The 18,873-nt window shown below is 34.6% G+C and overlaps 1 protein-coding gene across 1 annotated transcript in view; it reads right to left on the bottom strand.

The window, feature by feature from the left end:
• SYNE3 (spectrin repeat containing nuclear envelope family member 3) overlaps positions 1 to 18,873 on the bottom strand; it is a 206,549-nt gene that overhangs the window by 79,301 nt on the left and 108,375 nt on the right. Inside the window, exons 9-11 of the mRNA XM_051978431.1 lie at positions 14,266 to 14,427; positions 10,282 to 10,626; positions 7,485 to 7,621 (exon numbers count right to left, since the gene is read on the bottom strand). Of these exons, the coding sequence (XP_051834391.1) occupies positions 7,485 to 7,621; positions 10,282 to 10,626; positions 14,266 to 14,427 (644 nt within the window). The remainder of the gene's footprint in view (positions 1 to 7,484; positions 7,622 to 10,281; positions 10,627 to 14,265; positions 14,428 to 18,873) is intronic.

Here is an 18,873-nt window from a genome sequence, read left to right as displayed (position 1 = left end):
AGACTGATACATGTTGAGCACTCAACAAATGTTTAGTGATTGATAGATACATAATAATACATAATAATTCACACTTCTAGCACTTTATGGTTTATAAATCTCTTCCTCACAACAATTTTATGAGGTAGATAATATAAGTATTATCATCTTCATGTTACAAATGAAGAAACTTGGACAGGCTCAGATATATAAAGTACTTACGCCTATTTATTTAATGCTTGAGGAAATTAAAGGTCAGAAAATGTAAGCAATTGGTCCACAGTTACCAGCTAGGATAAGAGCCAGAATTGAAAACCAGGTCTGCTGAATTTAAACCAGTCTCTTTCCACTACATAAGGATTCCCCTGCTTGCTTTTTGTCAGAAACTGGCTTCAACCCCAGATTCTTCTCTGAGGAGGCCCTCTTCATCCTTTCAATTCATAATCTTGATTCTCCCTTTGGCTGAACCTTCTGGGACTCAAAGCCAAGAATCATACAATATTATCACTGGAAAGGACCTTCAGGTTCAGTTAGTTCAAATCCATTATTTTTCTACTATATTATTTTTCTATAAAGATGCCCTAAAATGTTGGGTAAGGGGGTAAGAATGCTGGACCTGGACTCAAGATAACTCAAATCCCACCCCACACACTCACTTGTTACATAAGCCTGGGTAAGTCACTTAACAATTTTCTCAGCCTTGTTTTCTCTGCCTCACAAGGTTGTGAAGATCAAATGAGACAAAATGCATAGAACTTTGCAAATTTTAAAGCAGTATATAAATACTAGTATATAAATACCACTATATAAATAATGTACACGAACAATTACATTTTATACACAAATTAACAAAACAACAAGAAGAAAGTTTACAAAGTGTTCATCATTCATTATCACATTTGATGCAACTACTCTGGGAACAGTTATTATTAGATATAGTTTACAAGAAAAAATACCAACTGGTCCAGGGAGATTAAATATAATTTAGGTCACATCAGAAGAGTTATAAAGCCAAGTCTTGAACCAATTATTCTAACTCCTATTCAAATTTTCCTTCCATTATTGATTTGTTTATTTATTGGTTTTTTCCTGTTGTTATTGTTGTTTTATTTTAACCACAGATAGCACTTGCTAATAGTATATGATTCTACTCTATTCTCTGCTGTCACTGACACAGTCTTTAGTCCTAACCAAATAGTTTAGTTTTAATTCCCACAGTTCTAGAGTCTATCAGATTACTATATGCAGCATTTGGATGAATGTAGCAGAGATTGGTATGAAAATCTTTCATGCTCATCTTTCAAAAAAATTCCAAAACTTTGACTTTATTATGGGGTTAAAAGATACCAAGATAGGAATTCATTTTTTGTAAGCATTTGTCTTCCTTATTAATGCTCTGTTTACAAACTACTTTTTAAAATTTAAGAACTTTGTACTAATTCTGCTTATAAATAAGAAACCCATTGAGAAGTGTATTTCATCTTAGTGCCAGGAATCATATATTTCTGTTTCCCTCAAACCCTACAAGGGTCTCAGACATTATTACTGTGAGAGGAAGGGAAAAGTAAAGAAAGATGTATTTCATTCTCATTCTCAGTCTTTCTGTCAGTTTAGGACAAGGATTACTTATAGCTGACATATTAAATTGTAAAAGGAAGTTAAGCCAAGAGGAAGGGAAAGGGGGGAACAGAAGGAAGAGATAAGAAAAGACTTTTTGTTAAGATGGCTGTGTAGATGAGTGCAGAGGAACTCAGCTCTCATACATGGATTCCCCCAAAGATATATGGTAACAATTAGACTAAATAATGACAATAATTCCAAAGAGAAACCACAATAAACTCATTCATCTAGCACAGCAGAATCACCAGCAGAAGTTCTGATAAAATAGGCTGGAAGATTTCTAGGATGGCCCAGAGATACTCCCAGGATGCTGAAATCTACTGTACTCAGTATTCATGAAAATGGGAATGTTCAGCTAAAGAAAATTTACACAATTTGAAAACTTGCAATGCTCTAACCAATAAATCAGTGGAATAACCTAGGTTGAGATAACCTAGGGGTGACAAAAATTCATAGCCCACAAACTGAGATCTTCCAGAAGGCCTTCAAAACCACAGCACCCAATGATGGATGGAGGCCTGAAACCTGTCAGTTCTGTGAATATAGACACACCAGAGAAAGTGAAAGCCAGCATCAGGAACCTGAAAAGTTGAGGCAGAACCAAGCAGGGACCAACCATTCTCCATGAGTGCAAAGCCCAGCTCTAGCACCTGGGACTAGAAATAAGAGTAAACAGAAAAAGACACTGAATATAGTGAAGAAAAGTTATGGTTCAACTGACTTCCAAAAAATCAATCCAGAAAAGAGAGTAACTCTCCAAGAAATATAAAAGTCTCAGAGAAAAAATAAATCACTTGACAACAGAGAAGAAATGAAGCAAGAGATGAAACACAAAATTGTAAGCAAAATAAGAGTTCTGGAGGAAAAAATTGAAAGGTGGAAAAAGAGTTCACATCAGGAGGTAGAACATGTTACCCAAAACATTAATAAACTTCATTTAAAATGAGAGTAGATAAGACAAAAATCTGTGATTACATAACAAGAAATATTAAAACATAATCACAACACTGAAAAAAAGGAAATATAAGGCAACTATTGTCTTTTAAAAAATTGACCTGGAAAACAAGTCAAGGAGAGGTAATTTAAGGTTCATTGTATTTTCTCAAAAACAAACAAACAAACCAAACAAGCCAAGTGACATTTCAAGAAGCCAGAACTGATATTTGATCTTTTAGAACCAGAGAGAAAAAAAAAAGTCCATTGGTTACTTCTTGAAAGAGACCTCAAAATGAAATTCTAAAGAAAATTATGGCCACAATTTGGAACTTTAAAATTAAAGAAAAAATATCTCAAGCAATCAGAAAGAGTTCGACTATCAAAGAACCATATAGTCAAGGACTTGGTAAGAAACACTACAAAGGAAAGGAAATCTTGGAATATGATATCCCAAAAGGCAAAACATAAAGGCTAACAACTAAGAATAATGAATCCTGAAAAAAATGAATATAATCCAACAAAGGATTAAAAAAATAATCTTTCGTGGCATAAATGACTTTCAAGAATTCCTGTTGAAGAGATCTGAACTGAAAAGAAACTCTGAGAAGCAAACACAAGAGTCAAGAGAATTCTAGAAAGTTAAATGCACTTGTACAATTGTAAGGGGCTATATAATGATAATTTATGTGCTCATGGAGGAGAAGAAACAAGCATATCTTTGGGGCCCCAGTATCTTTCAAGATGGCAGAGGGAGTTAAATAAGAAAAACAAGAGGTTTTTTTTTTTTTTTTTTTCCATTTAGATGGTCTTAAATGAGGAAAAAAAAGGAAGGAAAAAGGAATTCCTAGTGTATAAAAGAAGAAGGTGGTGGAATGTATTATTTCTTATAAATATGATATGTGCAAGTAGTATATAATTGTAAAGAAAAGAGTTAGAGAAGTAGAAGTCACATGATTCTCACTCATCTGAATTAGATGAAGATGGGTTCAATCTATATACTATACTATACCACAAATATTCCTATATATACATACCCACATAATTTGATATAGAAATGAATTAAGCTCAACAGGAAACAGGAGCATATGAAGAATAGGATTTAAGGAAAGTAGAGTAGGGAAGAAAATAGTGACAAATTTCAGCTTTTAAAAATATGTGAACAAGGTAGTAATAAAAGGAAAGAAATAAAATATATGAATCAGTGATTGGATTATTCTATTATTTTTTTGTATAATGAATTCTAAGGTCAACAGCCTATGAATTTTGTAAGATACTGAAAATCTTATTTATATGGCATAAGGTTCTCAGACAATTATACATAAGATTCACTTATCTCCCAACAAGCAGTGTCATCATCCATAGAATTTGAAAAATGAAGGCATTCAGCAGAAATATGGTTTCTGCCCAGATATTACTGCAAACTTGGCTAGAAGACAACTGTGAAGTTTTTTGTGCTAACAGATAAATAAAAAGGAAAATCACACACTGGTACTTTAGTGCCACTTCTGCTTTTCCTTTGTGTCTTCCATTACCCTGTGAAGTAGAATTCTGTAGTTTCTATGACTTTTCCATTAATGACATTCCATTTTTTATTCCTCTTATGGGACAATAGAGTGGAGGATAGAGGCAGGAGAAGAGTCTGATCAAGCCATACATCAAAAACTTTAATAGTGAAAGGATGTGATTTTACAAGTGTGGGAACTGCCTTAATTAATGCAGGATTCAATTCTTTTATGTCTTAGGTAATGGTCTTGGTGAATCATGGTGGTCAAAAAAAATTGTCACTTTCCAGTAAATCTTGAAAACAAACTTCTCAGAACCTACCTGGATTGATTCTAAGATGATAAGTATCTAGATAGTAAGCAGAATCATGTATGATTTATTTTTACTATGTTAGAACATGTGGTCCACTGACATAGCCTTTGAGAACCTGTGGTCATTTTTGCCTAACATCTCTACTAAGTAAATTAGTTTAGATAGAATATATGTTTCTAATCTCAAACTTGGACCTTTAATCACCAAAACGCATAGAAAACAATCAAAGAATATTGGATCTAGAAGATCTAAGAGGTCTTTTTCAAGTTTTAATCTATGACTTCATAACCTTCGAGTCACAGAATATTAATTAGCATCATATGGATTGTTAGAGATAATTGAATCCAACTACCTTATTTTAGTGATGAAACTGAGGGCCAGATTTGTTACAGGTCAAGGATTTATACAATATCATTATTTATTTAATCATCATCACTTTTTTATAGAGTTTTAAGATTTATAAAATACTTTTTATCACCATTCTCCTCTGAGGGATATTGTGCAATTATGCCCATTTTTAGATTTGGAAACAAACTCAGATAATTAAGGGAACTTCCTATTGTAAGAATTTGAACCTGGATTGAATCCTGGATTCCTTACTTTAGTCAGTACTTTTTTTTTTTTCCCCCTCCATTCTGTCAATTTCCAGCTAAAATGCAGAAAGCCTGCCAACAAAATTTTCCTATCCTCAAGAATGTGCAAGTAGGCTTCTGGGTTCTAAGACTTGTCCAAGAGGGCACTAAAGGGCCATGAATGTACACACAGCTAAAATCTGCTCTATTAAGTTCTGATATATCATGTTTAAGCAGGAGTAGCAGGAAAGTTCAGAGGCAGGATTACTAGGGAATGTTTAATAGTTCAAGAAATCAGAAGTAGAAGAAAGGCTGAGTCAGTTTCTACATCTAATTTTTTGCATCTGAAGTTTGTGTACTCAAAAATCCATAAAAAATCCGAATGTGTATATCATTTAATTTTAAATAGAGGCAAGGAGATATAGTAGAGAGGTCACTAGGCTTGAAGTCAGAGGGACTCAGTTTGAGTCCCTTTCATTCCTTCATTAAGGTGTATAATCATGAGCAAGTCTCTTAACCTCACTAAGTTTCAATTTCTTCATCTCTAAAATGAATGTAACACTTACACTACTTCTTACCCAGGACTCTTGTAAAGAATGATTTGTAAACCTTAAAATTCTTTAGCATGTTGGTTATCATTATTTTCTAGTATAACCTCAGCACTTCACCAACAAGGAAACAAAAGTTATTTCTTTCTAGTGCTAATATGTATACTTTTAAGATTCACTGTAGAGATGTGATTTTAGGTTGCGCCTTACTGAATTAGAAGACCAAAGGACTATAATATATCTCTTAGATGGTAGTGAGAGGAGCAGAAGAAGATACAGTTCTAATTAAACCAAAGATAAAAGGGGAGACCCATCTTCCAGATGTCTCCACTAATAGAGCTTCAGAAAGAGATTCATAAAAATGCAGAAGAGGGATAAGAATTTTTCTTATCTAGAGAAAGAAGTTGTAGAGCTGCATGTCCATATAAGGAAAAACTGGGATATCTTGAGTGATGTGAAATTTCCCATCACTGGAATTATTCAAAAAGATTCTAGATGACCATTTACTGAGATCCATTTAGTTAGCTGTTTGGACTAACTGATCACTGAGGTCCTTTCCAACTCTGACACAATATGATTTTGTGATCTTTAAATTTCAACAAATTTAAACTTTGGGGATCAAAAAGCTATAGAATATTATAAATAACTGCTGGCTTTACTCTTTTAGAATCATAGATTCAAAGATTTGAATGGGACCTCAGAGGTTATTTAACTTAAACCTGTCCCTCCTACACCCTCTGTGCTAAGCAGCCATACATTAAGCACTTCTGGTGATGGGGAACTCACTATCCATTGAGGCAACTCATTCCACTCCATAATTAGTGTTACTCTTCATTCTACTTATTTCTTGGTCCATCAAAAGGACATGGCTAAAAAACACTTGAGAGGGATGGGCTGAAGCAGGAAGCTTGATGTCTCATTTTATTTTCATAAAACCACCACAATTTCAAAGTAATCTAAATTTTTGAATTCAAAAGCTTCAGTTTTTGATCTATGGGCAGTCCCAACTTTTTGCTGCAATTCCATAATTCATCAAAGGAAATTTGTTTGAAAAAGATTCTAGTCCTAACCAGATGCTTACTATATGACCTTATATAAACTATTTAACTTCTTTGAGCCTCAGTTTCTATATATATAAAATGGGTACAATAATATTTACTTTATCTGTTTCAGGTTTTGTGAGTTGACATACTATAGAAATGCCAGATGTTATACTTCTACTCAAATGCTATCATTCAGTTAGAAGGGTTTATTCAAGTTTAAAACTTATATTTCCTTTATCCACCATTATAACAATACTAGAGGGAAATGCTGACTAAATTATATCCAGAGGCTTACAGGAAATAGCAGATGGGAAGAATGTATCTTGAGAAGCTAAATCCAAGTCTTTGGGCTATGTCAAATGAATGAATGGATTAAATGCAATTGTTAATATTACATGTTTTAAAAGCTAACAACACAATTTTTTGGGATGAAAAGACAAAGGTATCAAATTTAAAGGAAAATTGTCTGCAAATTTGTTTTTAGGTGACTGTTTATCTCCCAGATTTCATATTATGTAATAGAGATTTATCAGTGCACAGTAACTATGCTAGTTCCCGAGAGAGAGAGAGAGAGAGAGAGAGAGACATAACTTAGTCCCTGACCCGGAGTTTATAGTCTAGTAAAAATGTTGGTCATGGAATAGGAGATATTACTTGATAAGTGCACAAGAGAATTCTGTACAAGGATACTTAGGACAGAAATACAATAGAGTCTACCAGGACATTTCAGGCAAAAAAAAAAAAAAAAAAACAGTGTGAGTACAAGATACTGAAGCAGGAAAAATGTCTGGGGGATGATGAATGGTGAGTTTGACTTGAATGTAGAGTGAAATATAGAAGGAAGTTGTGAAGCAGAAAATATTAAGGACTTTGTATGCTAAACAAAGGAATAGGTAACCATTGAAGGTTTTGAGCACAAGAGTGATGGGACCAAAACTATTCATTCTTAAGATGTCACCAATTCTAAATACCTTTGGAATTCTTGCATGGTAATCACAACACTGTCTGAAAGGGGCTGGAAATCATGGTTAAACTGGACAAGTTCCTTAAGTTGAGACTTCAATCTTTCAGCCTTAGGCTCTTCTGCTGCCAGAGCTGATCTGGTGACCTTAATCACAAAAACAGTCAAGTCAAATTTCAAACACACTCTAGAGAACATTAAAGTAAATTATTCTCAACAGATTATCATCAGTCAAGGCAATGCATAAGATTTGTAAACTGCTTTCCATATATTATCTCATCTGGGTTTTACAACAAACCTGTAAGGCAAGAGCTTGAGGGAAGAGTCCCAAGGACTGTTAATTTTCTACAGAGTTATTTCCTGACTATAGTGAGCAGAGCCTTTTTTACTTCAACTTTAAGCACTCTTGCCTTCATTGGTGTTGGCAGTCACTCTTGGTACATTGTTTTCTTGAACCCATTGGATGATAGCTATTGAGCTAAATGTGAACTCAGAGACCACATTGTCTAATTCTCTCAAATTTTACCGATTAGGAAATTGAGACCCAGGGAGATTAAATAATTTGCCCAATACCTCTTTCTTAAATCCCATATTCATATCTGCCAAATATATCTGGGAGGGAAAGGATGAGAAGGATAGTAGAGTCTTGCTTTATTTTTACTCAGATATAACTTTAGAACAGTTTCTGAAAAGCAAAAATTATGTAGCTCATATTTTATAGTCAATATGTATAAAAAGGGTGGGGATTGTGGTGGAGGCATGTAGTTAAAAAACTAAATAATAAACAAAAAATAATAACAAACTGCTTTTCTCACCACAGCCATTAGTAACATATATTTAAAATGCTGACTTTTGTTATCTTATGTGACTTTTACAACTGTCCTGTAACTTAGTCAGAGAAAGGATTATTATTTCTATTTGATAGAGGAGGAAACAAAGGCTTAGAAAAACTGCAAGTGCAATCCTTGAATCCCCTAAGTGGAAAAGTTGGAACTAGAATAGAGATCTCCTAACTCTGAAGTATAGGGAAAACAACATTAGATTTAAAGTCAATCTAGGCTATTGCTTTATGCTACTAGGCAAGTTACTTAATCACACCGGGCCTCTTCAGTAAAATTAGAGAGTTAGAATAGATGATCTTTAAGGTATTTTCCAATTTTAAATTCTATATATAAATCTAGTGGCTCTTTTGTCAAAAATATTATCTAAAATATGAGTAATTACCTCTTTGTTACTAAAGTGGAGAAGAGTAAAAAGTTATCCGTGGTTTTTGTCTCATAAGAATATAGGCGGAAAATTGTTCCTCAGTTTATATAGTCCTTTGACTACAAAGTTGGGATTAGGACCATAGACAATCTTGACATCCCTTCCTCCCCAGGCATTCCAAGTTCCACCACCAAGAGATGAATGTTTGAATACCTCACCAGTATTGCCTCTTCTATCATTATCTCATTATATAAGCTTGGGGAAGTCAGGAAGCCACCTTTCCCTTCATTTCCTCCATATATAGAACGGAGATAATCACTTGGTTTGCAACTCTTTTGCAGAGAGTTTAATGAAAAGCTGGTTTTTGAAAAATTCACTGGTATCCCATGAAAAAGAGCATAGTAGTGAAGTTAGTCCTGTAAAGGGCCTTTAGAGACCATCTAAACCACAATTATATTTTACAGATGAAGCTCTTGAAGCATAGAGAATAGGAGGTGACTTGCCAAGATCATGTAGTGGTACAGAGAGTGGTAGAACTAGAATAAAATCCAGCCCAGCATTGTATTTCATTTTGTTTTATCTAGTGCACCACATAAGCTTCCAGCCTATAGACCAAGGGTTCTGGATCTTGGGGCTATAAACTCCCAAAGAGACTGTGGATAGATTTCAGGAGGTCTGTGTAGTTAAAGGGGGAAAATATATTTTTATATTCATTATTCTGACTAGAATTTAGCATTTATTTTACTTATATACAGACAACAAATATTATTCTGAGAAGAGTCTGGTAGGCTTCTTTCTCCCAAGGATCAGTTACCGGAGTCAGCTCAAAATGATTTAGGAAAGCCAACTAGTAAATTTTCAGTGGGAACATTTACACCTTTGAAATTGGTAAATGCTATAAATCAGGACTTGATTTACTGTTTTGTTGATTGTCAAGGCTTAAAAAAAGGAATGAAAAATATTAATGAAACAGATTAAAATTTAAAATTATCTCATTATTATATACATTTTCCCCTCGAAAACTGATTATTAACCATTTCCCAGTATTCCTCTGGCTTTACTAAATCACCAAAGGGATCCATTACATTAAAAAGGTAAAGAACTCCTGCCCTAGGCCCTCAAGGGCAAAGGATCTGTTCGATACTTCTTTTGAATTTCATCTGTGTTCAATAGGTGCTCAATAAAAAGTTTATTGAGAAATGGGTAATGGATAACTTAGTTATGGACTAATAAGTATTGGACAACTTGAAAAATGATGTGGATGACACCAATTAGCAGCTCCGTTCAAACTATTTTTATTTTTCCAGGTTTTAATATCAATGGATAGGAGGGACTTTAGGGATCATCTAATCTAACCTCCTTATTTTATAGACAAGGAAACTGAAGCAAAGAGAGATAAATTGACTTCTCTAACTAGGTGAGGAAATTGTAACCCTGAAACATAGGTCTTCAGATTCCATAACCAGTATTGCTTCCAAATGATGTTTAGTCAAATTTACTAACTTGAGGCTTTTTTCATGAAAAAAAAAAAAAGGAATCCCCACAGCCTATCTAACTTGTCTGAAAAAATCATAGTCAACATTTAACTAAATGCAACTTACAGAGTAAGTTTTCCAGCGTTCTATCAACTCTGCTTCATCTCTTGCTTTTTCCCCAGGTTCCAGGTCCTTGGCTAATCTTTGTAGCTCCCTCCTGAATTCTTTGACCTCAGCTTCTAGTTGTCTGGCCTGTGTCTCATAGGCTCCCTCTGAATTCAGTGTCTTCAGGATCCTCTCCAATTCCTCCTTGCAAAAAAGTTCCAGTTTTTTCAGGGCTTTTCTCAACTCTTCAAGCTCATTAGTAATCTTCTCACCTCCTATAGGAGAGGTGTTCTGGATAACTCCAGCAGACTGATCCTCAAGATTCTTTAATGACTTCTCACCATTCTGAAAATCTTTAGCAAAATTCTAAAAGGTAAAGAGGTTGAAAGGAGTTGATTAGAAATAAGAGGAAAAATATTAACTATATTTCCAGAGGTTCTCTTTCTTTTTCCATTTAATTCCAAGGCATTTTTATTCTCCTTATCAAATATACTTTTAATATTTTAGAGCTGGAAGGATTAGAGATGGAAGAGATCTTAGAATAATAGAAGGACAAACCTAAAACCCAACTCAATCAAACCCAACAGAATTTAATAATACAATGTGCGAGGTACTATGCTTGATACTGGAAATAAAAAAAAAAAAAAAGAACAACATAGAGAAACAATTTCTGTCCCAAGTGAACCTACATTACTGGGAACATATAATAGCCTAATAGATAGGAGGCAACTAACAGGATCACTAGATAAAATGCAGGGCTGGGAGTCAGAATAACCTCAAATCAGATCCAATCTCTGACCTTTACTAGTTATGTGACCCTGAACAAGTCACTTAACCTCTCTCTGCATCAGTTTCCTCAGCTATAAAATAAGGATAATAATAGTACTTAGTGCATAATACATAGTAGGTACTACATAAATGCTATTATTTTTATTAGTAGTATATACATGATAATTTGAGGAAGGAGAGCACACTAAGAGCCAGAAATATCAGGAAAACCTTTTCATAAGCAGTGTCACATGAGCTGAGTCTTGAAAGAGGATTCTAGGGAGCACTTTGAAATATAAGAAAGTGATCATCCTAAGGCAGATAGGTAGAAAAGACAATATGTCCTTAGAAGATGAAATAGGTCAATGTGGCTGAAATGGAAAGTGCAGAAAGAGGAGTGATATGCAACAATCCTAGAAACATTGACAGAAGCCAGATTATTAAGAGCTCTAAATGCCAAACCAAGGATTTTGTGTTTTAGCTGATATAGGAGATAAATTCATATGCTGTATAAGAATACCTAAGTATAAGAAGGACCAGATAAATCATTATCACGAAAGTCAAGAAAGGAGCTAGTATGCAGGAATTGGGGGATGGGGGAGAGCAACAGTGTTACAGGCTAAAGAAAGGCCAAGGATGAGATCCCAAAGAAAGGACCTTAGAGATCATCTAGTCTAACTAATCAACAAGCATTTATGAAGCATCTACTATGTTCCAGGAACTTTGTTTAACTATTTCCTTTTGCTGCTGAAGGACCTGAAATCACAGAATCATTTCAAGAGGCTGGCAGTCATCCTGTTCTCTAGCTCCTCTATAATAAACTACCTGTGAGTGGTCAAGTCAATAGATAAATATTAAGTACTTACTATGTACCAGACACCTTGCTAAATAAGGGGGATATAAAGAAAGATATGATAATTTCAGCTCTCCAGGAATTCAGAATCTAATGGAGAAAACAATATGCAAGAAACTATGTGCAAATGAGATCCATATAATGAGGAAATGAGAAGGGAATAAGTCCCTATCATGGGCCATGCACTGTGCCAAATGCTTTTGCAAATATTTCAATTGATCCTCAAAACAGTTCTGGGAGGTAGGTGCTACTATTATCCTCATTTTACAGAAACTAAGGCGGCGTTAAATGACTTGTCCAGAAGACAGTTCCAAAGAAAAAACACTAGCATTAAGGGGCATTTGAAATGGTTTGTTCCAAGTGGGATTTTGGCTGAGGCTCGAAGAAAGCCAGAGCTAAGATGCATAAATGAAAAAGGAGAAAATTCCAGCTATGAGGGAGAACCAGTGAAAATGCCCAAAGATGGAAGATAGAGTGTCTTGTTGGAGGGAAGGTAGAGAAGCCATTGTCACTGGCTTGCACTCTGTGCGTGCTGGGGTTCTGGGTGAATTGAAATGGGCCAGGTTATAAGGGACTTTAAAAGCTAAATAGTAAAGTTTTTAAATGTCCCCAATTATTCAAAGATAGACATTGAATAACCTATGTAAACAAATATGCCTTTTGGTTCAGCTTATAAATATTTATACTTAGGAGGCTGGACTGGTTTAAACTCAAGTAACTTTTACTAGTTTTCCACATCCCTATGTAGAGCATATATTTACTCTGAAGCTATATTCCCAATCTCTATAGACCCATCTTTCATCTCCCAGGTTATCTCCTTTCTTCTTCATGAGGCTTTACAAATCAGGATCAGGGTAAAGAACTGCCACATTTTATAAGTTATCTACTTATTGTGTAAGTCTCATCTCCCTAATTGGATTGTAATTTTCAGCTCTTTCTATATACCTCAATACCCAATATATTATAATAATTACTTTACTGGAATGCACTCCCCTCTTCTCCTTTATCTCAATTTCCTTCAAGACTCAGTGCTTTGCCTTAGAAATGATGCCTTTTCTGAGTACTCCCAATTGCTACTTCTCACCCTCCATAATCTACACATATCTATTTTGTAAATATTTATATATGTACATGCTATCTCTCCTGATATAATGTAGCTCCTTGAGAACAAGCCTGTTTCATTATTGTTTTTACAGCCCCAATGCCAGGCACATGGTAGATACTTAATGAATGCTTGTCGATTGATTTATTGAAGGTGAAATATAATGCATTAATGTTCAAAGAATTAACTTCATAAATGAAGAATAGGGGAAACTCCTGGACCAATAGTTCCTGTGAACAAGTTCTATGTATTTTTAGTGTAGTTCAAGCTTTAATTAAGTCAGTAACGTAAAATGAAACTCAAAGTAAGGTAATGCTATCCTAGGCTGTATTAAAAAGATATGTTCAGAAAGAACAAAGTGGTTTTCCTGCTGTATTTGAATCTGGTCAGACAACATTTGTGCTGTAAGTCTAGTTCTACATTCCACATCTTAGAAAAGACATTGATAACGTGGGAAACATCACAGAAGGGTGAAATGGGGAAATGTGATGAAAGGATTATAGACCATGTTATCAAAGAGCCAACAAAAGGAATTAGAAATGGTTTCCTTGAAAAGAGTGACTAGTTTTGTTTTATTCTGGTTTGCTTGTTTATTTTCCCAACATTTCTTTATAAATGTATGTATGTATGTGTGTATGTATGTTTACATATACATATATATAATATATATACACACATATAGACAGATAGATAGATAAGAGGAGTCTAATGAACTTTAAGATGGTATTCCTCAAATAAAAGCACTTAAGATTTTTGTGCCAAACACTGTGTTAAACATTTAGGAGACAATTAAAAAAGAGGGATGGTTCCTAATTTCAAGAACCTTACATTCTAATTGAGGAAGATGAAGATAAAGGAGAACAAAAGGCAAGATCTATCTCATGGAAGATATGGTTGGCGACTCTTTGGTGCCTTGTATTTCTGGAATGTACTCCCTCCATTCTACCCAACTTGTTATTTCTTTCAAAACTCAGTTCAAGTTCTCACTATTTTCTAAATGTTGTATTTCCTGATCATCCCAATTGCAAGTGTTCTCCCTCCATAACAACAATATATTTATTTTGCACATCTGATGAAATCCCCTTTGTATTCTCAGCATTTAGAACAGTGCCTGGCACATAGTAAGCGTTTATTAACGCTTGATAGCAAGGCTTGCCAGAACAAAAGATGGCAATTATCTTCTTCCTAAAACAGAGTATTCTCTGTTCTTCTTTGAGTGAGAACAGTCTGGACAGGAATAGCATGAATATTCAGTCTAATGATAAGCAATATGGGAAATTACCTGTAAAATTTTGATCTGGTGTTTGGCAGACATTTTGCCTCTTCTTCCTAAAGAAGTATTCACTTTTCCCATCAACTTATTTAGCCATAGGTGAAATTGGTCCACATTTGTCTTGTATTGTTCATGCTCTTTGGTTATCTTCTCAAGTAGGCTGACTCTTTCCTATTAAAATAACAACATTAATAAACATTATCAAATATTTCCAAGGTAATTTATAATCTTTCAAGAGCTTTAATATTTGTAATCGCCTTTAATTCTCTGGATTATATTTTTCTCATCAGTAAAAAGGGAATAATAATCCTTGTCCTGCATAATAAAATTAATGATAATATAATTACATATATAAATATATATTATATATAATGTTTTTGTACAATGTAATTATATATATACAACTACTGATTTTAAATATATAATCACATTTTAGCTTCACAACAAGACTGTGAGATAATTCCTATAGATACAGTATTATTATCCTTATTTTAGAGATAAAGGAACAAAGAGATGAAGCTACTTGGTCCCAGGTCACACAGCTAATAAATTTTAGAGGCAAAATTGGAACCTGTCTCCTACTGTCCACTGCCAGAATTCTATTCTAGTCACTTCCCCTTCCTGTCTGGCTGAGTCCATCCGTATATAGTTATTGTGAGATTCATTTGAGACAACAGATGCAAAAGGGTTTTATAAACTGCAAAGTACATGCGAGTTAATACTGTCTTTAGAGATTGCTCCATAAATTGGATCAGGTTAAGATTAAATGCTGATTGCTCATTAGCTCTTCATTTCTTCTGCTCTAAAGGAGGAAAAATGGTATATATCGTTCAAGAGTTTAGTTATTAGGTAAAAGTGAGTTAAGAAAAAGAACTTGTGAGCTAGTGAAAAGAGGCCTGGTCAAGGAACTGAGTGACCTGAAATTTAGCTCTGGTTGTGATCACTTATGACCTCTGTGTGGCCTTGAATAATTCACCTACATCTCTCTGACTCCATATTCTTCTAATTTCTACTCTAGTGTATCCTTGATTGAAAAACAAAAGAAGGGGACAGTAGTTGGTGCAGTGGATAGAGCACCATCCCTGAAGTCTTGAGACCTGAGGTCAAATCTGATCTCAGACACTTTACACTTCCTAGCTGTGTGACCTTGGGCAAGTCATTTACCTCAGGGAAAAAAAAAAGGAACAAGGTGATTGGCCAAAGTTGTTTTTAATTTTCCTTCAAGCTCTAAAATTCCATAATTCTAGAAATAGAAGCTTATATTCATATTTATATATGGGGTATCCCAAAGGCTCTAAAGCAGTTGTAAATTTTTTCTAAGCCCTATGGCTTTTGGGTACCCTATGTTTATAAGTACAAGGCACATTATATACCTTTATCTCAGTTAATCCATATTATAATATTTTGAGATAATTTTTATCATCTCCTACTTTTTTGATGTGTAAATCACTACTCAGAGAAGTTATGTTATTTGTTCCAGGTGAGAAACAGAGAAATAGATAGACAGGCAAAGGCAAAAACAGACACAGACATAGACACAGACCGACAGAGACACACTGACAAACACATGAAGAGACAGAGACAGAGAGAGCTGAGAGCTAAACTTAGATTTTTTTTTATTTTTAATTACAAATCCAACATTCTTTTCCTTGTCCCCATATTGGTGAGACATACTGATTTTTATCAAGTGGTACTGAGTACAAAGCAATATTGTGAATTTCAAAGTTTTATTAGTTATTAAATGATCAGGGCACCCAAATAATAGCAGAATTATATGATTCCCATCCTCAAGTATCTGAAAGTCTGTCTTCTTGGACCCAGAGGATAGAACTTTGAGTGCTGGGAAGAAGTTATAGGGAGAAAGACTTTTAATTCAACCTAAGAACTTTCTTACAAAAATACTGCAGCTTCCACAAAACTTTTCTTTTTTTTTTTTTGACCCTCTAGTTACTTTCACCTTCCTTCAGCTGAAAGTGATCTTTGATTTCTTAAATTTCTTTCAACATTTTGTCTGAAACTTTCCTTTGCCTTTGTTTGAGTCTCTGCTTTGTATCATAGTCATTCATGCTCATGCCTTATTTCCACTCCTATTACAACTCAGTCACCTAGAAGGCAGAGTCTGGCCCTTTACAATCTCTCTATCTATCACTATTTTTCCCTTGGGTACTCCAAGAAAGTTTATAAGAGCTATGCAATATTAGAATGGGCCCATTCTTAGGGCTTTTTACATACTTGTATTGGATGACAGAAATAGAGGATCAGACTGCATGATCCTGGATATCCCTTTTCCCTTCTGGGATCCATAGGATTTTGAAAATCTCGAGATTCCAAGATTCTATGGCTTCAGGACTCTCTGATTCCCTGAATGCCCTTAAGGACAGTAACTACATTGCAAATTCTATTTTCTGGCTCATTCTCCTCCCATATTATTCATGCTCACTGAAATATTTACACAACTTCCTCCCATTAGCTAGACATTTTCATTTATTAAATAAAGCAGATCAAGAATAATAAATGAGGTATAAACACTGGAACTCCAGCTGATGTTGACGCTGATGAGGATTAATGTTGCAGCAAAATGTACACACTCAACTGAAAGCACCTCATTACAAGTGATTGCTTCAGATGAGCCCACATCCGAGGACTGCATTCAGGAACAGCAGAGAATAAATAAAGCCTTATGTTACATGTGGTAGGAGCTATAAAAGGGAACTAGCTGAACAGGGCCAGAATTCAAGATTAGATTTATGACAGGCATACACAATGGCTAAGCGTAATTCAAGCTGCTGCCAAACACTGGCAAATGCCAGAGAATGACAGGTGTGACAGATCAGGAGAGAGTTTAGCCTTTTCAGGAGATGAAGCAATTAAACAGTCTGGGGCTGTCAAAAAATATCTAAATTTGATCCATTAAGAAAGACATGACAGATTTATACTCATATAGAGTGTTAAATTAGGAGATTTGACTTTGGGCCAAAGATCTTGGGTTTAAAAGACATTATTTATCCAAGCAGAAAAATTCTAACTCATAATGAATTGGGTAAGAAATTCAGATTATAAAAATGTCTAATAGTCTCATGGTTCTGATCTGTATTATATGTTTTATAGGGTTTTTTTAAGTGTTTCACATATATTATCTAATTTTATTATCTCATCAGTCCTTGAAAGTAGGCAGGATATGTATTATCCCCATTTCATGATAAAAATACTGAGGTTGAGAGTAACTTGAAGCTAGTATTAGAGTCTAGGCTTGTTTTTGTTGCTAGTTCTTCATTTTGTAAGAGGATAATGATATCAGCAAAGTGATGCCATGACCTGCAAATGAATTAGATTTAAGTGACAGAGGGCTATGCAAAATCACTTGCTTCTTTTTTCCTTCCCGGAGCCATTTGGGTCCAATGACCAGATATAGATCAAGATGACCGAAGATGGCCCTGGAAAAAATGTGAAATCTTGTTTTTTTTAAGCTAAGGTCTTCAACAGGTCTCAGTGTGACTAAGGCTCTGTCCATCAGTGATTATGGCTAGATAACAATTGAGGTAAAGAATGGCCTCTTTCATCTAGTCCCCATCCCTTTTTTTCCTCTCCTTCCCCCTTGCAAAAAAAATCTAAATACATAAATCTGAGAGGGGAAGACACTCAGGGTTTCTGGCCAAAGCAGAAATAACTGCTATTTACATTCATTTTGAGTTAATCAGGACCCAAGCAATGACCAAATGGGGCTTGGCCTATTAACTATTGGTGGCCATTTAGAATCAGGTTGGTTTTGGTTTAATGCCTGATCCTTAAGGAAGAAATCTGGCCAGTAAACCCCAAGATATCTTGGGAGGTACAAAAAGTACAAAAAGAAGTACAAAGGAGAAAAAAATGCTTTTAAGAGAATCTGTAGATAAGGGTATGCTACCTTATCTGGACAAAGGGAGGGAAGGGGGGAAGGAAGGAAGAGAAAGAAGAAGGGAGGGAGGAAATAAGGGAGGGAAAGAGGAAGGGGAAAAAGAGGGAGGGAGGATTATGAACTTATAGAATCATAGAATTTTTGATCTTGAAGGAACATTGACAAGACTCTTCATATATCTTCTTTACACTAAAGGAAAAGTCCTAGATGTTGTCTTTATACTTATTTCTTTATATAGAGAGACACATATAAATATGTATAACAGCATAAAGTAGCATAGTAAATATATATCTATGTATATACATATATATGTAATGGATATATGTGCATACATATATATGTATATGTATGCATGTGTATGCATATGTGTGTGATATATACATGCATGAGTGTATGTGTGTGTGTATATATAGAGCCATATAGTCATTATCAAGAAAGCATTACATTAGAATTAGAAGCCTATGATTTCAGAAAAGCCTAAAAAGACTTACATGAACTGATGCTAAGTGAACTGAGTAGAACCAAGAGAACTTTGATCCATGTACCTCATCTAGAGAAAAAAACAATGGAGATTGAATGTTGATCATAGCACAATTTCACCTTTTTTTTTTTTGTTGTTGTTGTTGTCTGTTTGCCTTTGTTTTTCTTTCTATTTTTTTCCCTTTTGATTTGATTTTTCTTGCACCACATGATAAATTTGGAAATATGTTTAAAAAAAATTA

The sequence above is a fragment of the Antechinus flavipes genome, chromosome 2 (genome assembly GCF_016432865.1).
Source record: "Antechinus flavipes isolate AdamAnt ecotype Samford, QLD, Australia chromosome 2, AdamAnt_v2, whole genome shotgun sequence".
Lineage (NCBI taxonomy): Eukaryota > Metazoa > Chordata > Mammalia > Dasyuromorphia > Dasyuridae > Antechinus > Antechinus flavipes.
Note: the sequence above shows the minus strand (reverse complement) of the source record. Positions and strands in the feature narration are given on the sequence as shown.